Source organism: Lampris incognitus, chromosome 2, assembly GCF_029633865.1.
Source record: "Lampris incognitus isolate fLamInc1 chromosome 2, fLamInc1.hap2, whole genome shotgun sequence".
NCBI classification, from domain to species: domain Eukaryota; kingdom Metazoa; phylum Chordata; class Actinopteri; order Lampriformes; family Lampridae; genus Lampris; species Lampris incognitus.
Genome location: NC_079212.1, coordinates 143,823,904 through 143,850,146, shown reverse-complemented (window position 1 = coordinate 143,850,146; position 26,243 = coordinate 143,823,904). Strand labels below are relative to the sequence as shown.

The 26,243-nt window shown below is 43.5% G+C and overlaps 1 protein-coding gene across 2 annotated transcripts in view; it reads left to right on the top strand.

The window, feature by feature from the left end:
• LOC130107556 (protein TASOR-like) overlaps positions 1-26,243 on the top strand; it is a 75,034-nt gene that overhangs the window by 5,589 nt on the left and 43,202 nt on the right. For both annotated transcript variants that reach the window (XM_056274213.1, XM_056274212.1), the window contains exons 2-5: positions 3,837-3,982; positions 4,460-4,552; positions 8,422-8,494; positions 25,899-25,990. In XM_056274213.1, coding sequence (XP_056130188.1) covers positions 3,837-3,982; positions 4,460-4,552; positions 8,422-8,494; positions 25,899-25,990 — 404 coding nt within the window. The remainder of the gene's footprint in view (positions 1-3,836; positions 3,983-4,459; positions 4,553-8,421; positions 8,495-25,898; positions 25,991-26,243) is intronic.

Here is a 26,243-nt window from a genome sequence, read left to right as displayed (position 1 = left end):
TAATTCAAACTCCCAGTGTTAAAAAATTGTGTTCAGAAAGGGCATGTCAGTCTCTCTTTAAGTGCCAGAAGGAATGCCGTGACTTTGTACACTGGGGAAACTAAAAAGACGCTGGCCAAGAGGGTGGCACAACATACGAGAGCTAACCTGTCAGGCCAGGACTACACCAGGGGTGGCTAACCATGTGCCATGGAGAGCCATGTGTATGCAGGTTTTCATTCCAACCCGACTCCACACCAGGTGGTTTCCCTGATACATTCTTCTTCTTTGGTTGAAGGTTTGCTAATCAGTGAGATCACCTGGTGTGGAGTCCGGCTGGAATGAAAACCTGCATACACATGGCTCTCCATGGCACATGGTTAGCAACCACTGGTCTACACCCATCTACAGGCCAGTGGCCACTCTTTCAAGGATGACTATGTGCACATCCTTGATAGGGAGGAACGCTAGTTTGAATGGGGAGTCAAAGGGGCCATCTATATGAAGAGGGAACAACCATCCCAGAACCGAGGGGGGGCTAAGATTACTTCTGTCGCATCTTACAATGCTGTGATTGCAAGCATTCCCAAATCCTCTGTGATAGTACACGCGGCCATTGTAACTCTACTTAATGGTCACGCCCGTATTTGCATATGACCCTGATGGTTGTTTTGGGTCGTTATGCCACTATTGTTTATAAGGGTGGGGATACCTGCAGTCATTTTAGACTGAAGAGGTCTCTTAGATCAGTGATGAAACGTTTCTCTCAATAAACGTTGTGTCCAGATGAACTGATTCAACCTTCTTTGATTTTCTTACCTGGATTATTGGGCACGTATAAAAGACACTCGAGCATGTTGAGTTGAAGAAGCCCTGTACCTCCTCTATTGCTCCTCTAGTCCACCGTGACTATAACAGGTTCTAAATATTTTATCTCTGCCTGTAATCTGGGATGAGTTGGATGTCATGTATTCTTTAAGAATAAAGTTTTCATCTGCTGATGACTTAATATTTCACCAGCCAACAAGAATTAAATGGGACCTCTTATTGGTGGCTAGTGACCTGTTAAAGATGTGATGAAAGTAAACTAGCTCACACTGGATGAACTTTTGTCAACAGCTGACTGACTGTTCTTCCCCACTATATTTGTGACCTGGGGAAGGCCCCGTGGCTCTTGAAATCAGACACGTAGAGTTTGAGGAAGCTCTTTTGGCCTCTGCCAAAAGTGGGCGAGATAACTTCAGTGGCCTTGAAAGAAATGAAAGAAAGAAAAAAAGACAAGAAGGGGCCAACCTAGCCCAACCAAATTAATTTGCCGTAATTATCCTAATCTTACTTATTGGAAAGAACCTATAAAAATTCGAAATGAATTTGTTTTGTCTTTGGTTGTAAATAGACCTTCTACTGTAATCTATTCTCTAACATTTAGAACAAGTATTGGAGGAACAAATGTACCTCAGAGTAACAGAATCCGTGTATGCCTTGCTCCTAGAAAAATCACCTTAATTAGTAGGTCCAGCCAGCCATTATCCAAACCGCTTATCCTTCTCTCAGGGTTGCAGAGATGCTGGAGCCTATCCCAGCAGTCATTGGGCAGCAGGCGGGGAGATGCCCTGGACAGGCCGCCAGGCCATCACAGGGCTGACACACACACATTCACACCTACGGACAATTTAGTACAGCCGATTCACCTGACCTACAATCTCCCTTAACTTTTAGCTCATTGTTTGGTTTTGCTGCTCCGGCAAAGTGCAATCCCCTCTCTGGCTGAGTCTGTCCTTCTCTTGCCAGACACCCTCCCCTTATAAAAGCATGGATAAGACACTCAAAACTCGCAAGATGAGGACGCGGCTGAGGGTGGTGCTCGCAGAACAGAGGGGAAGCAATTGCGTTAACATATTGCTATTTATGAAGTTGTCAAGTTCGTAGGCTAACATGTCAGCAAACACTTGTGCACTTAACACACCCAGAAGAAAAAGAGCACATCAGCACCACTTTTGAGTCTTATGTGAACATTTTCCCGTTGTAAAAATAGATTGTGGACATGTCTGTTACACTTCAGCCACCGCAGAGAAAGAAGGGAGGGGTGAGCAGTGGTTTAGCTGATTGTGTGTGTGTTCTGTGTGTGTGTTTTGCAAGTTCTTTTGCACTGCCAACTGACATCTGGTGGTCAGAAATCGCTTACTGCAGTTTTAAGAAGAAAGCAAGCCACTTTGTTATTGTACAGGTTACAACGAAATTTTGTTTTCTGCATTTAACCCATCCTGTTGTATTAGGCGCAGTGGGCAGCTGCAGCGCCTGGAGACCAACTCGAGTTCTTCTTTTCATTGTCTCGGTCGGGCACAGGCGGGAGTATTAACCCAAACATGCATGCCTTTTTTTTGGTGGTGGGAGGAAACCGGAGCACGCGGTGGAAATCCACGCAGACAAGGGGAGAGCATGCAAACTCCACACACGACCTGGGACAGCCTGGGCTTCGAACCCAGGGCCTTCTTGCTGTGAGGCAACAGTGCTAACTACTGGGCCACCGTGCCGCCCATTTTTAAACTGATAACTCCTGGTAATGGGACTATTAGTTTGCATGAAAAGGTGTTCTATGCAGGAACTTAAACTAGTTTAATTGTAAGGGATGGCAACATCAAATCCTGCCATCTAGTTAACAGTTAACCATCATGATGATAGTTATTCATTCACTCTTTAGAGGGACTGCATGGTTTTAAAAACATGAGAGTCAGCACCTCCAAGTCTGAGGCCATGGTTCTCTACCGGAAAATAGTGGCTTGCTCCCTCTCGGTTGGGGATGAGTTGCTTCAAGTGAAGGAGTTCAAGTACCTCAGGGTCTTGTTCACGAGTGAGGGTAGGATAGAGCGAGAGATTGACAGGTGGATTGGTGCAGCATTAATGCGGACGTTGTACCGGACCGTTTTGGTGAAGAGGGAGTTGAGTCGGAAGGCAAAGCTCTCAATTTACCAGTCGATCTTTGTTCCAACCCTCACTTATGGTCATGAGGTTTGGGTAGTGACTGTGGATACAGGTGACTGAAATGAGTTTCCTCCGTCGGGTGTCTGGGCTCAGCCTTAGAGATAGGGTGAGGAGCTCGGACATCCGGCGGGAGCTTTGAGTAGAGCCGCTGCTCCTTCACATCGAAAGTTGAGGTGGTTCGGGCATCTGCTCAGGATGCCCCCTGGGCGCCTTCCTTTGGAGGTTTTCCGGGCACGGTCAACTGGGAGGAGAACTTCGGGTTAGACCCAGAGCTCGCTGGAGGGACTACATGACCAGTCTGGCCTGGGAATGCCTTGGAATCCCTCAGAAGGAGTAGAAGGAGTTGGTTGGGAGAGGGATGTCTGGAGTGCCCTACTTATACTTAGCTTGCTGCCACTGCGACCCGACCTCGGAGAAGTGGCTGAAGATGAACTAATGAATGAATGTAGTCCGGAAAGTTGTGTTTGTTAATTGTGTTAGTGAGGCTTGTCCGGCAAACGCTGATTAAAAAAGGTGTTGAAAGGAGAGTAGCAGGTTTGAAGAACAGAACCTTCTCAGTAAAAATGATAGATTTGTTGATGGATGAGACTGTGAGAGAGGCAGATGGAGTGTCTCCCCCTCATTCGGTCTCTGTCCCTGTTGTTCTGTCTGTCTCCCTAGACCTGCTGTTAACCTGTCTCTCTCTCTCTCTCTCTCTCTCTCTCTCTCTCTCTCTCTCTCTCTCTCTCTCTCTCTCTCTCTCTCTCTCTCTCTCTCTCTCTCTCTCTCTCTCTCTCTCTCTCTCTCTCTCTCTCTCTCTCTCTCTCTCTCTCTCTCTCTCTCTCTCTCTCTCTCTCTGCCTGACTGTCTGTTTCTCTGCTTGTTTTTCTCTCCAGCTCTTTTCCAGTATGTATCCACAGAATCCAGGGAATATGAGGACATGTTGAACATCCTGACGTCTAGCTACATAGACACAGGCTCCACGAGCTGCTTCACCTACTCCAAACCACAGTTGGTGTACAGTGAGGTGCAGGAGAAAGAGGTGAGAGACCGATGAGATGGATAGATGAGCACAGCCTCCTTTGATTAGAGAAAAAGAGCCTAAACATTTTAAAAAGGAGATCAAGTTGATCTACCTACCTGATATATTGGAGATTCTTTTCTGTGTCACTCTGACATGTTGTGAGCTTGCGAGTCGATGTCAGCTTAGCCTACAGATTTGTATGAAAGGATGACTTTTAGGAAGCTGGATACCTTAAGTAGGAAGGGGTTATTTCACTGTTGATGGCCATGAATTGATTATCCTTCCCTTAAGTCTAATTCGGTCAATTTATGTAATAATTGTTCTCAGAGTCTGGTAAATTTCAGCGCACTGACTTGCAGTATTAACATAACCCAAATGAAACCAGAAGTACAAACCTTAGTTCATAAGAGTGATACCCCATTGAATCCCTTTATTCAATTGCAAACCTTGTTTTGTTTAAATGGCTGATACTCTGTGTGTGTGTGTGTGTGTCAGTTTGTAGAGAAGAGGAGGGAGATGAAAGTGGAGGGAAGGACGGACAAGGAGTTGGAAGAGTGCTACTACTTCCTATCGGCTGACTCTGTTAAGGTGACACTTGCATACATGTACCACGCACACACACACACACACACTTGCTTATCTATCCTTGTGGGGACTGAAAATTTGTCACTCAAAATCCTTTTTCACTTACCCTAAACCCTGTAATTGATCCTAACACTAATCCTAACCGTAACCTTTTAAACAGCAAGAAAAAACAAAATTTAAGACTAGTGTAATGACCACGAATGATTAGACTCACTAGCCCTTGGCTAACGGGTCGGACCCTTTAGTCAACTGGTTAACGTTGTCGCCCGTGGTGTGGAAGATCCAGGTTTCGGACTAAAGTCTAGTTATCTGTGATCGTTACACTACCCCCTCCCTCAGGACGTGTGTCCTTGTGCTTCAGCATACCAGTTTCCTCATGCCTCTGGGCGCACGCACTTCCGATGGCCTCACGGTCTCACCATCCCACTTCTGACACCTCTCTACTACTTTAAGCTGCTCCTGTTAGCGGTCGCCACAGCAGATCAATCAATCAAGTTGCATTTTATAGTGCTTTTCTTGCTGCAACAGCCACGCTTCCTGTCCTCTGCATCTTCCTCTGTCACACCAGCCACCTGCCATGTCCTCTCTCACCACATCCATAAACGTCCCCTTTGGCCTTCCTCTTTTCCTCTCCCCTGGTAGCTCCATATTCAGCGTCCGTCTCCCAATACACCCAGCATCTCTCCTCTACACATGTCCAAACCCTCTCAATCTTGCCTCTCTTGCTTTGTCTCCAAACCGTCCAACCTGAGCTGTCCCTCTAACGTACTCATTTCTAATCCTGTCCTCCCTCGTTACTCTGCCATCTCCAGCTCCGCCTCCTGTCTTTTTGTCACTGCCACTGTCTCCAAATTATATAACATAGCACGGTCTCACCATCCTACTTCTGACACCAATGTAGCGAATTTGGGGGGCTGCCAGGAACCGCCGCAGCCGGATCTCCTGCACCATGGGCTAACCAGTCATCTTAAGGGTCCAACCCGCTAGTCAAGAGTTAGCAAGTCTACACATCCGTAGTTGTTACACTAACTTAAACCTGCACCTAAAGAGAGAGAGGGAGTTGCTTCTCTTGAGTTGAAATGATGCCATGGTTCTCTACTAGAAAATGGTGGATTGCTCCCTCCGGGTTGGGGATGGGTTGTTGCCTCAAGTGAAGAAGTTCAAGTATCTTGGGGTCTTGTTCACGAGTGAGGGTAGGATGGAGCAGGAGACCGACAGATGGATTGGTGCAGCATCAGCAGTAATGCGGATGTTGTACCGGACCGTTGTGGTGAAGAGGGAGCTGAGCCGGAAGGCAAAGCTCTCAATTTACCAGTCGAACTTCGTTCCAACCCTCACCATGAGCTTTGGGTGACCAAAAGGGTGAGATACAAGCAGCTGAAATGAGTTTCCTCCGTAGAGTTTCTGGGCTCAGCCTTAGACATAGGGTGAGGAGCTCGGACATCCGGAGGGAGCTCAGAGTAGAGCTGCTGCTCCTTCATGTTGAAAGGAGCCAGTTGAGGTGGTTCAGGCATCTGATTAGGATGCTTCCAGGGTGTCTTCCTTTGGAGGTTTTCTGGGCACGTCCAACTGGGAGGAGACCCTGGGGTAGACCCAGAACTCGCTGGATGTCCAGTCTGGTCTGGGAACACCTTGGGATCCCCCAGGAGGAGCTGGAGGTCGTTGCTGGGGAGAGAGACATCTGGAGTGCCCTACTTAGCTTGCTGACATTGCGGCCTGACCCTGGAGAAGTGGCTGATGATTAGATGTATATAACTGTACATGTATGTTTTTTTTATCTGTATCTTGTGCTGCACTTTATAACTTTGTTTTAAAAAGGTGCTATATAAACCAACTCATTTATTTACTAACATTACATGTAGTCCAATAGTAATCCTTTCACTGCAGTATAATACACACTTGGTACGATGTTAAACTGCAACCATTGGGTTGTCGGCGACTAAACCTACACCCCCACTTCAACCCTTGGGTTGTTGTAAGGAGGCTATGTGGACACCCAGCAGGACTAAAAACAAAACCTGTCAAAGGGCAGATGAGTTCCTTTGTGAACCAATGGCCTTCCATACCTGGAGAGGAGATAGGGACCAGCAGGTACTCCCCCTACTGAAACACAGTGATGACTCAACCTGTTGAGGCATCAGCTGTGCTACTACGACCTCCATAGGTTACGGAACTGATGATGATGAATATTAAGAATAAGTAAGATCACTAAATTATCCAAACTAAACCAACTAGAGAATATCTCAAACAAACTCATTACACACTGAATAAATACAAAGGTCATGTGATAACTAAATATAATTATTGAGGTTTAACATAACTATGAGCCTATATTAATAAAATAATGAAAAATGATTGTAATGTAATTTGGTTTAGTCTCTGTCGTTTCTGTTCTTGCTTTCTCCTCTTTACTGGCAAGCACCTCAATTTCTCTGTCCCTCTTCTGTGTTTTCCTTTACATCTTAAAACTGGAGATATTTCAATTGTTTGTACTGATTCGAACATTAATATTTAATTAATCAGAGTACACGTGGACTGATAGCAATTTCCTTGGCCGATTCCGTTTTTTTTTTTTTTTTTTTAATCCGACCTGCCAATTCTGGGGGGGGGGGTTCCGCCCTAACAGCTATAGTTGGACAGCATATACAAACATTTTTGTAATTTTTTTTTTTAATGGAAATTTCAGTTGTTCATAATAATACATAATAATGGTCATAATAAAACATTGACTATTAAATAACTTAAATTTTCTCCAAAACCGCGCCAGGTTACAGGACCTTCTCCCATTGTCACTCAAACAAATCTCAAAAAAGTGCTCCAGGTAACTGGACAAGCTTTTTTGTATAAATAAAATCCAACTAAAAATGAAGGAAGTGTCATCATCATCATCATCATCAGTTCGAATGTCCTTGGATGTCTCTGACCCTCTCACGGCATCAGTCTCTGTCCTGCATAGCAGCTGGAAGATATTCAGATGGACATCCTGTGTCATCGACAAGTTGATTGATGTAATTTCTTGAAGGCCTTCTCACACGTGTCTTTCCACATTTGGGTGACCAAAACAGAGTGTTGCAAGTTCTTCGTTGCTCCTCCAGCAATGACCAGCAAATCAAACCCTTCGTTCTCGGATAGTGTTTGAGATGGCGGTTATATTGCCATAGAGACACTTCTTTGTAGGGTCGTTCTTGCAGGATACATTTAGTACAGCATGCCGCATTCTGGTGAAATCCCCATCAAGTTTGGATTCAAGCCGTTTAGTGAGGCTCCAAGAAGATGATCCATAAGTGAGAACGGACTCAGCTGTTGCTCGAAAAAAATTCTCGCTTCAGTTTGTCTGGTAACATGGACTTCCAGATGACGTTAAGTCCCTCAATGGCACCCCAAGCCTTTCCAATTCGAAGCTGCACATCTCTTTAGGTGGATTCGATGTTGCTTCCCAAGTAAATGAATTCCGAGACAGATTTGGTGTTATGACCATCTGATGAGGAGATGATTCCTTTTTGGTTGTAGCTGATGAATTTCATGAATTCATTTATTGAAGCGTATCCCACTTTTTCTAACAGGTTTTATTTTCCCAAAGTAAGCAACGGTTTTCAATAACGTGTTTTTAGCATGTGTGTGTGGCTGGGATTTTACTGTTTGTGCCGCTGTGTGTGTGACATGAACCATTAGCACAGAATCTGATATATCTGAGATTAACTGGTCGGTTATGGCCAATCAAGCTGAAAATCGGCTGAATCTGGTCACTGGCCGATCAATTAGTGCATCTCTAAATCTGATATATTTGTCCAGTAATTTGTTGTGTATGAACAGAATGTTGCTGTATGTAATTATTTAGTACCAGTTTATGAGTTTAATTATTCCATCTGCAGCTGCAGTTGATCTGTGAGAAGGGCCTGATGGTGGGTCACAGCTGGATCACAGCGCTGGGCAACCCTAACAAAGGTAAGAATGATTACGGTTACATGCCATCACACAAGAAACACACCTGAAATATACGACTAATTGGAGTCCACAAAAGCTCTTGTGAAAAGAAGGGACATTAAAGACAGCCTTTTTGTTTCCTGCACACAAGTAGAGCATGGTGTCTGTCATATCTGGATATTTCATCATACATGTCAAACCATTTGGGAACGACGCTATATGGACAAAAGTATTGGGACACCTGGCCATTACACCTACAGGAGCTTTTATGACATTCCATTCTAAATCCTTAGGCATTAATATGGAGTTGGTCCCCCTTTGCAGCTATAACAACTTCCACTCTTCTGGGAAGGCTTTCCACAAGATTTTGGAGTGTGTATGTGGGAATTTTTGCCCATTCATCCAGAAGAGCATTTGTGGGGTCAGGCACTGATGTTGGACGAGAAGACCTGGCTCACAATCTCCGTTCTAGTTCATCCCAAAGGTGTTCGAGGGGGTTGAGGTCAGGGCTGTGTGTGGGCCAGTCAAGTTCTTCCACACCAAACTCACCCAACCGTGTCTTAATGGACCTTGCTTTGTGCACTGGGGCACAGTCATGCTGGAACAGAAAAGGGCCCTCCCCAAACTGTTCTCACAAAGTTGGAAGCATAGAATTGTCCAAAATGTCTTGGTATGCTGAAGCATTAAGATTTCCCTTCACTGGAACTAAGGGGCCTCGCCCAACCCCTGAAAAACAACCCCATACCATTATCTCTCCTCCACTCAACTTTACAGTTGGCACAGTGCAGTCAGGCAGGTAACGTTCTCCTGGCATCCACCACACCCAGACTCGTCCATCAGACTGCCAGACAGAGAAGCGTGATTCGTCACTCCACAGAACACGTTTCCACTGCTCCAGAGTCCAGCGGCAGTGTGCTTTACACCACTCCATCCGACGCTTGGCGTTGTGCTTGGTGATATAAAGCTTGCATGCAGCTGCTCGCCATGGAAACCCATTCCATGAAGCTCCCGGGGCACAGTTTTTGTGCTGATGTTAATGTTAGAGGAAGTTTGGAACTCTGCAGTTATTGAGTCAACAAGAGCGTTGGCGACATTTACGCACTATGCACCTCAGCACTCGTTGACCCTGCTGTGTGGCTTTACGTGGTCTGCCACTTCGTGGCTGAGTTGCTGCTGTTCCTAAACGCTTCCACTTTTCAATAATACCATTTACAGTTGACCGTGGAATATCTAGCAGGGAAGAAATTTCACGAACTGACTTATTGCAAAGGTGGCATCCTATGTCAGCACCACGCTTGAATTCACTGAGCTCTTCAGAACGACCCATTCTTTCACAAACGTTTGTAAATGCAGACTGCATGGCTAGCTGCTGGATTTTATACACCTGTGGCAATGGGTCTGAATGAAACACCCAAATTCAATGATTAAGAGGTGTGTCCCAATACTTTTGTCCATATAGTGTATGTTGTCTGCGGTATTTGCTAGCAGGTTAGTAAACCATACTGTTCAGACCATACATGTTGTCCACTTTCCCAACTTGTTTGTCTATAAAGAGGACAAAGATAATGGGCTGTGCTACAGGATAGTTGTATAAAATAAACAGCTCATGGAATATCTTTTTGCTGACCTTTTGCTATGATAAATAAAATATGTTGGTATTTTGAGTTCTCTTTGGCTGTGCTTACTTGTGGCAACACTGAATCAAAATCAGAATACTTTATCAATCCCTGAGGGGAAATTGGGTCCTATTACAGACACTTACGCTTTGCTAAAGAAAAAATAAGAAGATACAAGATAAGAAAATAGAAATAAAAAAATAAGTGTGTGTGTGGGTGACTGGATGGGGCGGCCCTATGTGATGGCCTGGTGGTCTGTCCAGGGTGTCTCTCCGCCTGCCACCCAATGACTGCTGGGATAGGGTCCAGTATCCCCACAACCCTATGAGCAGGATAAGCGGTTCAGATAATGGATGGATGTCTAGAAGATGAAATGAGAAATAGAAATAAGAATAAAATATGTAAACGTGTGCACCATGCTCCAGCATACAATACCCTATCTGTACTGTATTACTGCAGCATGAAACAAACAAACACCCAACAAGGTAAAATAAGTCAAATAATATAATAAGAATATATGAATATAGAATATAAGAATGTACTATTATGACTTTCGGATTTTCCCGTTAGGGGTCGCCACAGCAGATCATTAGTTTCCATTTCTTCCTGTCCTCTGCCTCTTCCTCAGTCACACCAGCCACCTGCATGTCCTCTCTCACCACATCCATAAACCTCCTCTTTGGTCTTCCTCTTTTCCTCTTCCCTGGCAGCTCCATATTCAGCGTCCTTCTTCCAATAGACCCAGCATCTCTCCTCCACACATGTCCAAACCATCTCAATCTTGCCTCTCTTGCTTTTTCTCCAAACCGTCCAACCTGAGTTGTCCCTCTAATATACTTGTTCCTAATCCTGTCCTCCTTTGTCACTCCCAATGAAAATCTTAGCATCTTCAACTCTGCCACCTCCAGCTGCACCTCCTGTCTTTTCATCAGTGCTACTGTCTCCAAATACCGTACAACATAGCTGGTCTCACTACCATCTTTTAAACCTTTCCTTTAACTCTTACTGGTACCCTTCTGTCACATATATATAAAAATAACTGTTAAAAGAAACACTCAATGGTAAGGAAAGTGCAGAACAAATAAGGAGCAAAATAATCACGAAACAGGCTTGTACTGTCTGACAAAGAATTTACTTGAGTCACAGGATTATATATATATATACATATACACTCACCGGCCACTTTATTAGGCACACCTGTCCAACTGCTCGTTAACGCAAATTTCTAATCAGCCAATCACATGGCAGCAACTCAATGCATTTAGGCATGTAGACATGGTCAAGACGATCTGCTGCAGTTCAAACCGAGCATCAGAATGGGGAAGAAAGGTGATTTAAGTGACTTTGAACGTGGCATGGTTGTTGGTGCCAGACGGGCTGGTCTGAGTATTTCAGAAACTGCTGATCTACTGGGATTTTCATGCACAACCATCTCTAGGGTTTACAGAGAATGGTCCGAAAAAGAGAAAATATCCAGTGAGCGGCAGTTCTGTGGGCGAAAATGCCTTGTTGATGCCAGAGGTCAGAGGAGAATGGCCAGACTGGTTCGAGTTGATAGAAAGGCAACAGTAACTCAAATAACCACTCATTACAACCAAGGTATGCAGAAGAGCATCTCTGAACGCACAACACGTCGAACCTTGAGGCAGATGGGCTACAGCAGCAGAAGACCACACCGGGTGCCACTCCTGTCAGCTAAGAACAGGAAACTGAGGCTACAATTCGCACAGGCTCACCAAAATTGGACAATAGAAGATTGGAAAAACGTTGCCTGGTCTGATGAGTCTCGATTTCTGCTGCGACATTCGGATGGTAGGGTCAGAATTTGGCGTCAACAACATGAAAGCATGGATCCATCCTGCCTTGTATCAACGGTTCAGGGTGGTGGTGGTGGTGTAATGGTGTGGGGGATATTTTCTTGGCAACCTTTGGGCCCCTTAGTACCAATTGCGCATCGTGTCAACGCCACAGCCTACCTGAGTATTGTTGCTGACCATGTCCATCCCTTTATGACCACAGTGTTCCCATCTTCTGATGGCTACTTCCAGCAGGATAACGCGCCATGTCATAAAGCTCGAATCATCTCAGACTGGTTTCTTGAACATGACAATGAGTTCACTGTACTCAAATGGCCTCCCCAGTCACCAGATCTCAATCCAATAGAGCACCTTTGGGATGTGGTGGACCGGGAGATTCGCATCATGGATGTGCAACCAACAAATCTGCAGCAACTGCGTGATGCTATCATGTCAATATCAACCAAACTCTGAGGAATGTTTCCAGTACCTTGTTGAATCTATGCCACGAAGGATTAAGGCAGTTCTGAAGGCAAAAGGGGGTCCAACCCGGTATTAGCAAGGTGTACCTAATAAAGTGGCCAGTGAGTGTATACTAAGAATATATGTATGAATAAGAGGCAAGAGGAGGCTGACACCATTCAAATCAGAATGTGGTATCAAAGAAATCGCCCTTGTGACAAAGTGCCTTGCACAGATATGATCATGGATGTTTGGTCTTCCAGATCTGCTATAGACTACTAAAACTCCTCCAGGTGCAGCAACTAGAGCCATCATCTGCTAGACTGGGCTGTTTGGTCAGTTTTGGTTTTTTGCTGAAGGGAATGGGGGGGGGGGATCGTTTGCCACCTTGATATTAAATTTACAACCCCATACATAACACATAACACATCGTGGCATTTTCTTTCTCTGGATTGTATCTTTCCATTGCGCAGTACCTACCTACTTTTTACATTTGTTGTTTGTTGCTCTATACTCGGTAGGCAGTTACCTGCTAAGAGTTCATTTACTTGTTTGTCAGAAATCTTGTTGGTTTCTGCAGGATCTGCAGAAATCCCTTTTTAAAGAACAACAACACTCCAGTTTTTACACATGTCCAAATTAATAAAATGATCGCTGATATTTTGTCTGACTTTTTTTTGTTTGTTCGGGGCTTCATAGATAATGACCACTGTATCTGAACCGTCAGGTTTTACATCAGCTTGAATGGGACAGTGGGTACAAACTGGTGTAATTTTGTTAATCATACTTTTCCCCACCAATTTGTCAGTGGTTGTTTCCTTTAGCCAGGGGATATTGTCATAGTGGATTGATGTTTCCTTTTTATGTATATTTCTATAGAAAAAACATCCAAAATACAACACACATATATTAGACCAACAGGGAAACAACATATTTCACAAACCCATTGAACTCTATAGAATCAAAGAGGATAAGAATTAAAAATTAAAACACAGGTAGACAAGACAGAACATAGTGAGGTAACCTGTAGGCTTTGGCATGGCTTCCAGTCTACAAACCACCACCACCAAATCAAAGAAATCAAACAAAAAATATACATATACCATACACACTACACTATTTAATCAAAATACAACATTACCCTCCTTCCTTCCCCAATCACAATAAAAGTGCTGCCCTCCACAAATCCACTAAACTCATCTTCTCTAACATAATTATACAACATATTAACATGTCTCCATTATACTCTTAAAGATATCCCACACCTAAACTCTCCTCTTTTCATAATGGCCTATATTCCTCAATAGCTTGACATCAAACCTTGCATGGCTTAAAACACAATTTAATAAATTAACATTACTTTTCACTTTACCAGTCACCCCAAACAACCACAATTCTCTCCATTCCATTCTCAACAAACCCACCTCTCCAACATCTACTTATTAATTCCTTCATTTTCAACATATATCCCTCCAGCTCACAACATTCAACAAACTCATGCGTAAATGCTTCCACTCCCACACCACACACATACATCACAATCTTTCTTCACATTCACATCAAACTTACTAATAATTAAATTATTGAATACCCTGTTGTGTCTTAATAAAAAGTCAAAATTCTCACATTCAACACTGTTCCACTTCACTCCAGATTTCTCCATATCCTCCCTACATCCATCTCATTCATAACCCTCTCCCACACTTTCTCCACAGCCGGTCTTCTCACTTCTTCCCCTCTTAAACATCTATACATTGTTCTCGTTTTCACACTCATCAGACCTTCTCTCCTTCTCCCACATACATTTCTATCTCTCCTTCCTCATCCAACACAGCCTCTCTCTCAATCATACTGACCCATTCTGTCGGCACCCCCCCCCCGATCTTTACAAATATCCTCTCTGCCGTCCCCAACCACATTTCATCCCCCCTTCCCTCACTTCATCTACCAGTTCCTGTGCCCTCATAAACCCTGGTACATACTCATATACTAAATTGCTTATCTTTCTAAACCCAAATCACCCTGTTGTAAATTATTTTCCCCTCAAATGTGATTTTTGGATTTAAAAACACTGGTTGTGCCCAAACTTGCTTCACATTCTTACGTTCATAATGCACACATTTCACAAACTCCCCATGCTTCCAGCACCTCCTTGTAAAACTCAGACACCCCATTCAACATACCTTTCTTCATTTGCATATACACTCCACTCTCCCCACACCCTCCACATTTATAAGTTGCCTCCCTTAAAACCCCTTCCATATATGATCCCTCTTGTTTCTTAAATATCTAACCATCATTTTACCCTAAGTGCTTTCTCTTTCACCCCTAAATTAACTTCAACCCCCCATCTTCATAGTCATTTTCCATCACCTCCCTTGCTATCCTAGCTCCCTTCCCATCCTGCAGAAAATCACTCACCTCCTTCAACACTCTCAGGCACATCCAACACATTCATTACATACACAGTCGTACTCATAACTAATCCATTTACAACCACCACCTTCCCTTTCAGCTTCAACCCTCTAAGTTTCCAAAACCCCAATGTCTTCCTAATCTTATTCAGTATTTCTTCATGCTGTATATCTCTCCCTTCCTTATCCTCAATCCCTAAATTCACACCTAACACCCTGAAATAATCCTTCTGTTTGAATCGTATTCCAAAAGCTTCTCTACTTGCCCCTATATACATAACTTCTGACTTATCTATATTTACTTTAGCCCCTGATGCCCTACCATACAGCTCTAAACTATCTTAATACCTCAACTACACTTTCCTTGTCCCTTACGGTAACTGTAGTGTCATCGGCATACTGATAAACTAAACTCACCCTCCCTCCTGGTAACTCTATACCCCTAATTTTATTATTTCCCTTCAGTAGTGCTGATATAGGTTCTGCCGACAAGGAGTACAGCAGAGTCGATAAGGCACACCATTGCCTGACTGACTTTTCTATCTTAAATGTGTCTGTGACTATCCCATTGATTTTAATACAACTAATTGCCCTATCGTACCTTCTTCTGAGCCATCCTACCAGCCTATGCCCAAAACCAAGTTTCTCTAAGACTTTGTATAAATATCCGTGATCTCCCTATCCAAATGCTTTATTCAAATCTGAACTAATAACTATCCCTCCTTTGTCTCCCTTAATAAAGTCAGTTGTGTCTCTGATGCTACTTATTGTGTCTGCTGTGTCCCTACCTGGTATGCTGTAAACCTGTGTGCTTCTCACCACCGTTCCTTTAACTTTTTTGATTCTGTTGGTTAACATGCTTGCTAATATTTTATAATCATTATTTAACATGCTAAGTGACCTATAGTTTTCTAATCTATTCCTACTCCTACTGCTTTCAGCTGCTCCTGTTAGGGGTCACCACAGCGGATCATCCATTTCCATTTCTTCCTGTCCTCTACATCGTCCTCTGTCACACCAGCCACCTGCATGTCCTCCCTCACCACACCCATAAACCTCCTCTTTGGCCTTCCTCTTCCCTGGCAGCACCATATTCAGCATCCCTTCCCCAATATACCTAGCATCTCTCTCCTCCATACATGTCCAAGCCATCTCCATCTTGTCTCTCTTGCTTTGTCTCCAAACTGTCTAACCGGAGCAGTCCCTCTAATATAATTGTTCCTAATCCTGTCCTTCTTCATCACTCCCAATGAAAATCTTAGCATCTTCAACTCTGCCAGCTCCGCCTCCTGTCTTTTCGTCAGTGCCACTGTCTCCAAACCATATAACATAGCTGGTCTCACAACCATCTTGTAAACCTTCCCTTTAACTCTTGCTGGTACCCTTCTGTCACAAATCACTCCTGACACTCTTCTCCACCCACTCCACCCTGCCTGCACTCTCTTCTTCACCTCTCTTCTGTACTCCCCGTTACATTCCTTCTCCCTTTCTTGTAAATAATGCTTACTAACCCTGTTGACATGCTACCTGGCATCGTTCTTTTCTTCTATCCAACTAAATAATCTATGTAACACTGGCATTAATTCCTCTCTAAACTCTGTGAAAGTCACCAATTAAACCAGCTATCTCTGGACTCTTGTTCCTACCTAGCCCTGCTATTGTTGCCTCTATTTCTCCTGGCCCTATGTCTCCCTCACATCTCTCTATCATCATCACTTACTCTGGCCTTCACCTTATCCAACACTTGTCCTGTGCTGTCTTCATCAATCTGTTCTTTCCTAAATAAATCCCTATAGAAATTGTCTGCTCTTTCTTTTTACCCTTTATTTCTTTTTATTTCTTTTAGTTTTTTACCCTCCTTAGGGAGGGTAATAAAATAATTTCTGTCAAAGTGATTTATGGCTTTAATATGGGTGAAAGGTGAAGAGGTCATGCCCCCCAAATCTCTTTGATGTCAGATGTATCAACTGTCAAGGATCAAGTTGCGGATATACTCCCAGTTCTTTAGCTGCTTTAAACATGACTGGGAGGTCATAAGTGACGTCAGGCAGAAGCAGGTTTAAGGTCTGAAAAGTTTTCCCTAATTTTGTGTGCATGTGTTTCATCATAGAAAATCCTTTTTTGATGTATTCTAGGGGTTTGCTAAACCCAAAGAAATAACTACTTACTTCGGGGTTGAGCAGATATGATGGTATACTGTTGAAGTAGACCAACAAGTTACGATAACAAGTTCCTAGCCTAGCTCTGAAAACATATGTCTGCGTAGGGTTTTTTTCCCCCTTTTTTCAAACTATGTGTTTGTTAACATGTAAACAATAGTTTCTACAATTGTTTCATTTTTTTCTAAACTTATAAAAATGATGGCATGTAAACATTGTATATGGCAAAAACAGTAGTTAGATACATACATACATACGTACATACATACATACATACATACATACATACATACATACATACATACATATATAAAAAAGTTGTGTAGTAAAAGAAAAAAAAATACCCCCCCCCACCATATTCTAACAAATAAAAATAAGGAAAAAAAAAACAAAAAACACCAGTCTTTATGGTAAATTGCAACATAAGTACTGTTAGTGGTACAGACAAGTCTTTAGTAATCAAAGGAACAAAGTTGCAACTAAAAATAATAACCAACAGTCAGCTTCACTGTGGTACACTCTGGAAATGCAATGTCTCTATATGGTCAAAGGGGTTGCCATATTTTGAAAAATTTGGCCGTAGACCTACGCAGTGTGTATTTGACCTTTCTAATTTACTAAAATGAAGAACGTCTCTGATCCAAGCCTCATGGGATGGAGGAGAGCATGACTTCCAACAAAATAATATCAGTCTTCTAGTCAATAGGGTCAAGAAAGCCACAAGGTCTGCTTTAATTTTTGGCAGGACCAGTGTATCCTGTATTACCCAGAAGAGCGCTGTCAATGCAACTGGATCAAATGGCACCTGAAGTACCCCTGATAACTTTTCAAAAATATTGGATCAATAGTTATGCAGAGATGGCCAAGACCAAAACATATGAATCAGTGAGGCAGGAGCTTGGTGACACCTGTCACAGACGGGGTTAATATCGGGGTAAATTTGACAAAATTAGTTTTGTCCAGTGTATAATTTTACATTGGATTAGACCATGTTTTGCGTATATGGAAGAAGAGTGGACCCATTCCATAGGTTATTGTTAATTTCTTCGCCTATATCCAGCTCCCAAGATGTTTTAACAGCTAACAATGTGCCGCTCTGAAGAGAGAAAATTCTCTCATATCCACATGAGATGGTACCTTTTGATCAGTGGAGGGGCTTGTGGGCAGAGAGGGAAATTGGGAGCTTGTGACACAGACAAAACTACGAACCTGTAGATATCTTTTTTTTAAAAGTGACTTTTTGGGATATTAAATTGAGCCGAAATTTGTTGGAAGGATGCAAAAGTGCCCTCAATATACAAATCATTAAATGACTTTATGCCAAGATCAAACCACATGGAAAAAGCTCCATATTTTAGAGAGAGAAGGAAGGTGTTATTTCTAAATATAGGAGCCTGTAGTGAAAAGGTTTGTAATCTGAATTGATTCCAAATTTTGAGTCGTCTTGGCTGTAATGTTCTTGCAGTATTCTGAGGAGGCTGAACCACGAGGGGTGTAAACCAAAGCAGCAAGTGAAGATGGCATACAGGAAGATGTTTCCAACCTCAACCAAGTTTGGAAATTATGCAAGCTTTCTGCCCACAAAGAAATGTGTCGTTGTGAAATAAATCTTTAAAACATTGTAGACCTACATCTTTCCACTTAGAAAAAGTAGAGTCAAGGGTTTGGGGAGGGAGTAGATAATTGTTGGTGATAGGTCCTAATACAGATGATTGTTTTAATGATGTTTTAAATTGGTAGTGATGTCACAATTGGATCCGTATTTTTAAAGTAGAAAGTACTATTGGGTTAAAGGTGTAACGAGATGGTTTTATAGAGAGTGATGAAAAGACTAATGCTGGAATTGAAGATGAGCGACATGATTGAGCCCCTAATGAGCACCCAACAAGATTCCGGTGCATGGAGCCGAAATTATATTTTTTGTATATTTACTACCCAGTAGTAAGGGATAAAACTGGGAAGAGCTAAGCAACCCATTTCTTTGTTTCTCTGAAGAGTATGACTAATTCTGGGGTATTTGCCTCCCCAAATAAAATGGCTGATTGTTTGATTAATTGTGCAAAAAATGGGCTAGGGAGGAATATACAGAGACACTGGGAAACATATAAAAACTTCAGGAGAATATTCATTTTTACTGATTGGATTCTACCAGTTAATGCTAGTGGCAGGCTACTCCATCTGTTGAAATCAAGTTTCATTTGATTTAGCAGTGGGCTGAAATTTGCTGTATAAAGAGAGGAGAGGGAGCGAGTAATTTTAATACCAAGATATTTAAAACCGGAATAGGATAAATGAAATGGGATTGAAGCTTGTTGAATTTGTAGGGCTTTCTCATTGGTGTGGAAGCATTCACTCTTATTAAAATTTAATTTGTACACAGAAAATGACCCAAAATCCTCAAGGAGTGAGACAGTTGTTAACGTGCAAGATTCAGGGTCAGTTAAGTACACTAATAAATCATCTGCATACAAAGCCACATGGTGCTCAACCCCTCCTTCTCTCACACCTTACAATAATGGTGAAGTCCGTAGTGCTATGGAAAGTGGTTCGATGGCCGATTTTTTTTTTTTGTGAAGCCCATTTGGTGTTCAGAGATGACATTTGAAAGAATTGATTCTAAGTGGAGAGAAAACACCTTTGCAATGATCTTGACATCTGCATTAAAAAGTGAGATTGGAGGAAAGGGTCCACAGTTAGTGGGGTCCTTGTCTTTCTTACGTAGAAGGGATATGGATGTTTGACAGAGCGTCGACGGTAACTGACCTTTTTCAGTTGAGTCTTGGAACTTATCAGCAAGAGAGGAGAGAGCTTGTTAGCAAACTTCTTATAGAAATTGGTAGACTAACCATCTGGACCCGGCATCTTTGCACTCTGCATTGATCTTACAGCTGTAACCATTTCTGCCAGACCCACAGGCCTCTCCAAATCTGATCCCCACTAATTGTTGGAATTTTTAAATTGTTTAAAAAATTTATGATCTTGAAATTGTCTGCTGGTGGTTCAGAAGTGTAGTAAAAGTGGAGTAAAATGATGTAAACATTTTTGTTAATTTCCTTAGGCTCTGTCACCAGCTTATTACCAGGGTCCTTCACCTGAGGTATAAGCTGAGATGCAGATTGTCATTTTAATTGATGAGCAAGAAGCCCACTCCCCTTTTCTCCATACTCATAATAAAAACTACAAGAATGGGGTAATGAGCGCGCTGCCTTGTTTGTAAATAGCAAATTGAATTGTGATTGAAGAGCTAATCTTTTTTTAAAGAGTTGTGAGGCATGGAGATGTTTAGGAGAGATGGCAGTAGAGTTTTTAACTAGATTATTTAGCACAATCTTGGAAAGTGAGGATGCCTGAGGAGTGAGTGGAGAAGAAGCATACTGGTACCGATTTTTAAGAACAATGACGATGTGCAGAACTGTAGTACCTACGAAGATATGGGAAAGAGTAATAGAAGCTAGGTTAAGAGGAGAGGTGGTGATTAGCGTGCAGTAGTGTGGTTTCATGTCACTGAAGAGCACTTAAGATGTGTGTTTGCTTTGAGAATGTTGATTGAGAAGTATAGAGAAAGCCTGAAGGAGTTATATTGTGTCTTTGTGGATTTAGAGAAAGCATAACAGGGTGCCGAGAGAGGAGGTGTGGTATTGTATGAGGAAGTCAAGAGTTGCAAAGGAGTATGTAGGAGTGGTGCAGGATATGTATGAAGGAAGTGTGACAATGGTGTGGTTGGAATGACAAAATGGGTTCAAAGTGGAGGCCGTGCAGTTCCCATGCCAGACAGTGATACAGCTGGTCAGAATGCTCTCTATGGTGCCTCTGTAGAATGCGATGAGGATGGGTGGGGGTAGACTCGCCTTCTTCAGACACCGCAGGAAGTGAAGATGCTGCTGGGCCTTCTTGGAGAGTGCAGTGACATGTGAGGACCAGGAGAGGTCCTCTGTCATGTGAACTCCCAGGAACTTAACATTGCTGACTCTCCATGTCCATGCCACTGATGGTCAGAGGGGTATGGTGGGCGCTGGTCTTTCTAAAGTCAGTAATGACCTCCTTAGTTTTTCCTATGTTTAGGAAGAGGTTGTTGTTTTTGCACCCCGTCACCAGTTAATCCACCTCTGCGCTGTATGATGATTCATCGTTGTTGTTGATGAGACCTACCACTATGGTATCATCAGCAAACTTTATAATGAGGTTGGAGGTGGATGATGCTGTGCAGTCATGAGTCAGCAGGGTGAACGAGCGGACTGAGCACACAGCCCTGTGGAGCGCCGGTGCTCAGTGTGATGGTCCTGGAGGAGAGCTTGCCAATTTTCATTGACTGTGGCCTCCCCGTGAGGAAGTCCAGCAACCAGTTGCAGAGGGAGGTGTTAAGGCCCAGCTGGCTCAGCTTTTTGATCAGTTGTGGTGTTATGATTGAGTTAAAAGCTGAGCTGATGTCAGTGAACAACATCCTCACATAGCTGTTCTTTCTCTCCAGGTGGGACAGGGCTGGATGAAGAGCAGAGATTATGGCATCTTCTGTGGAGCGGTTAGCGCAGTATGCAAACTGGAGAGGGTCCAGAGTGGAGGGGAGGCTGGACTTGATGGGCTTCATGAGTAGCCTCTCAAAGCACTTCATAATGATGGGAGTCAGTGCAGTGGGGCGGTATTCATTGTGGCAGGACACAGGGGACTTCTTTGGCACTGGTATGGCTGCCTGGGATGGCAAGATGTTGAAGATGTCAGCAAGGACATCTGCCAGCTGCTCAACACAGACTCTGATGGCTCGGCTTGGGATTCTGTCTGGACCCACAGCTTTGTGTGGGTTGACTCTGGAAAGGGTCTTTCTCACGTCATCTGCGGTCACCTGCAGAACCTGGTCATCCATCAGGGATGTAGTCTTCAGCACCAGCACGTTGTTCAGTCTCTCATACTGTGCGTAGAACTCTTTCAGTGCATCTGGGAGGGTGGGGGCACTGCCACAGGCCTGAGAAGGAGGCTTGTAGACAGTGAGGGCCTGGATGCCCTTCCACAAGTGCCGTGCATCTCTGCTATCAGCGAAGTGGCTGTTGATTCTCTGTGCATATTGTCTTTTTGCCTCCCTGATGCCGCACGGCAGGTTGGCCCTTGCTGTCTTGAGTGCTGCATTATCACTGGATCTGAATACAGCATTCCGGGTCCTCAACAGTGCCCGGACTTCTGGTGTCAGCCAAGGCTTCTGGTTGGGCCAGGAAGAGATGGTTTTAGTGACTGTGACGTCATCTATACATTTATTGATGTAGGCTGTCACTGTCACTATGTATTCCTCCACATCAGTGTGCTCACCAGAGGAGGCTGCCACTTCGAAAATGCCCCAGTCAGTGCTCTCAAAGCAGTCCTGAAGAGCTGAAATGGACCCCTCTGACCAGACCCTGATCTATCGCTGAACTGGTTTGGCAAGTTTCAGAAGTGGCCTGTATGCTGGAATTAGCATAACATAGATGCGGAGTTTCCAAGGTGGGGCCGGGGGAATGCTCTGTATGCATTTTTCTCATTAGTGTAAATGAGGCCCAGTTTGTTGTTTTCCCCGGTGGCAGATTTTACATGTTGATAAAATTTAGGAAATACAGTCTTTAGTTTTGCATGATTGAAATCTCCAGCAATAATGAAAAATCCATTGGGGTACGGGGTTTGTTGTTTACTGATTACGTTGTGTAGTTCGCGCAGTGCGTCTGAGGCATTAGCGCTTGGAGGCAAGTACACGGCCACAATAACAACAACAGTGAATTCTCTCGGCAGGTAGTATGGCCGGCACTTCACAATTGGGAACGCCACGAGTGGAGAGTAGTGTTTGGAGACCATCACAGCGTTTGCACACCATGCCTTGTTAATATAAACACACAAGCCACCACCACGGGTTTTACCTGTGATTCTGTATTGGCTCGGTAGCACGCTAGCCTGTCTAGCTGTATGGCTGTGTCCGGCACCTTGACCTGGGCCTTAAGGGATTGTGGGATACAATAAGGTGGTATTTGAACTCCTTACTGGATTATGTGTAATGGTGTATAATATGATGAGCTTCAACAATCAGAGTCAGGATACTTTATTCATCCCCGAGAAGAACGAGAAGAGTTTCAAGGATCTTTTGTTAAGATAAAAAAAACAAAACATGCATGTCAGTAATTGGTTACATTAAAGGTACAGTTGGAGAACTTTTTTGTGTTTTATTTGGTAAAAATGCCATAATATCCTTTCAGCTATCAGTAATATAAGTGGTCTGAGAATAAATCAGGATCTCAGTGTTATCCCCTGCCTCTGTATTCAGGAATCTGAAAATGCTACCGCTGCCGTAAGCTTTTGACCAGTCAGGGCCTGTCTCTGGCCTCTCCGCCCTGATAGGTTGAGCGGCTGTCCCTACTTCTTGTCAATCATGGTGCTGTCTGAGTTTCCTGAGCGTTCACGAGACATCCATAACAATGGCGGACAACGAACCTCAGGCAGCATTGGAATCTACTAGTAAATTTCCAATTCCTCCATTACCAACAACTGCATATTCAAGCAAAAAAAAAAGAAAAGGTAAAAACACCAAAGATATTTTTACCTTTTTTTTTTCACCGAAAAAAAAAAAATACTGTTCATGCGAGTTCATTTTTACCACCGGTAAAAATGAACTCATATGAACGAGCGTGAGTTTTGTTTGGGGGAAGGGCTACCTGAGGAAGGGCGGGGCTGGAGAAGGAGCAGGAGGGGAGGGGGTGTTGGTGTTTGTGTTCAAAATCTCTCGAAATCTCTCTCTTGTTCTTTCCCCAGAGTTACCAACTGCAGCTTTAAGTACTTGTTGATACTCATATTCCTTTGTTGACATGTAGGTCAGGTGAATCGGCCGTACTAAATTGTCCCTAGGTGTGTGTGTGTGGGGGGGGGGGCAGCCCTGTGATGGCCTGGCGGCCTGTCCAGGGTGTCTCCCCGCCTGCCGCCCAATGACTGCTGGGGTAGGCTCCAGCATCCCGCGACCCTGAGAGCAGGATAAGCGGTTTTGATAATGGATGGATATTCCTTTGTTTTCGTGCACACGTTTTGATTCTCCTGTTGTTTTTGTCATTTATGTATACAGTGTAATGTATGTGTTTAATTTCCAGACTATAAAATAAAAAAATATATACTAAAAAAACTGAATCAAGGAGACGATAACCGATATTTGGAACCGATACACATTTGCGGTAAAAATCAAAATCTTGATGTCAAAGTTGAGAATAACACTAACTCCAACACAAAGCTCTGTTGAAATGCCTTTAAGCATACATTTAATTGAAAGAGAACTTTTCAACATTATCTGAAATTATTAACAAATGAAGTTGTTGATGTTCGCTATCGCATTCAAGTTAGCACGAGGAGACTCGGCATTTGCTTACGTTATTATGACTTATCAGTTGCCTGTAACATGCAAAAAGACCAGCTCATATGGGCGAGTAATGTCACGTTTGCAGCATGGTAGCTAAGATAAGTTTCCCCCAGCCCACGGCAGTACAACAGAAAGACAAAGACACATCCAAAAACTACAAGAACACACATACTCAAACTAACACACATATCAAAACTAAACAAAAAAAATCACTGTCCAAGGGAACGAACGCCAGCCAGGATGAATGTCGGAACCGCTGGTCTGCATGGGTTAGTAGTTAGCTTAGCCCACCCCGCTTCCGCGTCCTTTCAGACCGTCCTTGGCATTTCCTCCTCGGGGCGCAGCTCCAGGCAGGGGCTGTGGTCCCCAGGCCCACCGAACGAAGCAGACCAAGCTCTCCCAGCAGATCCAGCACCAGCTCTCCCAGCCAGACACCCTCAACACACCTCCCTGCACTCCTCACGACGACATCAAAAACACCACAGTCAACGCCAGCTGAGGCCGTTGCCAGACCGCCCTCGGTGTTACTGGAACTGCTAGTCTGCATCGGCTAGCAGTTAGTTTAGCCTGCCCCGCTCTCCCAGCCAATCCAGCACCAGCTCTCCCAGCCATTAAACACAGACAAACTTAGACGCAGATGTGGACAAAGACACTGCATGGACGGTACTGGGTGACGCCGCCACAAATGTGATTCGCGCCGCCATCTTCCGACACCGGCACTGGGTGAGGCCGCTGCAAACGCGAATTAGTGCAGCCATCTTCCCACACCGGAAGTGGATCGTTCTTTAAAATATCGTTACTTAAATTAACTATTATCTCACTATAGTTAACTGTATATCAGTACAATAAAGTGCATTACTTGGGCATTTTCAGTGGTGTAACTGGGAAACTGGCCATGCTTGTCATTGTAGAAATAGATTATAAGATTGTGGTGTTTTTGCAACTCCAGTATGGAGGATTGTGGTGTTTATTGCAACTTGAGCAAAATCTGCTGTCTTACCTTCAAAACGCAGCTCCACTCACTTGCCGGCGCTGCTCCAAGCTGCAGATTCATTCCTCGCTGCCCGTCAGTGCACAGTAGCCTTCAGTGTTGATAGGCTATTACTCGTGACGTGTAACCAATCAGATAGGGCTGTGGGCAAGACGTTGCTTGAGACCAGAGTGGAGACTACAAACAGAGAGGCAGCTGCGTCATAGTCAAAAGCGGCACATTTTTAAATTTATTTAATCGGCAGTCGGATAAAAAAAAATTCCGATAATCGTAAAAATGCTGCATATCGGACCCGAAAAATCGGCCAGGCCGATAATTGGTCAATCCTTAGTCTCTACACGCTAGTAAATATATCTTGCTACAGCAAACAGGGTGGCTTGACATATCTGATCTCACAGAAGATCAGAGTTTTTCTCTTTGCCGGGGCCCTCCACATGTTTGCAGACCACCACATGTTTATTCCCACACCTTATCGCTGAGTGCAGGGCCCACTCATTTCTTACGCTAGTGCATAATAAGAAAGATTACTAATGAATTGTTGAAATTAATTAAAGATACATATATATTCATATTTTTCTCACTGTTTGTATGTGTGTGTGTGTGTGTGTGTGTGTGTGTGTGTGTTTTCCTCTGCAGGAGTGTATCTGTCTAAATACTCAGACATACTTCAGATTAATACCTTCACTTCCGGAGCCACAGGGGAGCTCCTCATCTTCAAAGTGATGAAGGTGAGACAAACCACATAGTAGCACCAAGGGTTCCTGGCGTACACAGTGAGGCGCGCACCTGAGCGTTTGGATCACTGTTAGGTTTCTTTCATGGTGCTTTTTTTAAGCAATTTTAAATGTTTTTTTTAATACTCTTTCCTGAAGATTTTTAATTGTCATCACAAATAAATAGAAAAGACATGACTGGAAAGAATTTATAAGATTATATGATAAGCTTGCAAAATGTTAAAGATGACTTGGCAAGACTGTTAAC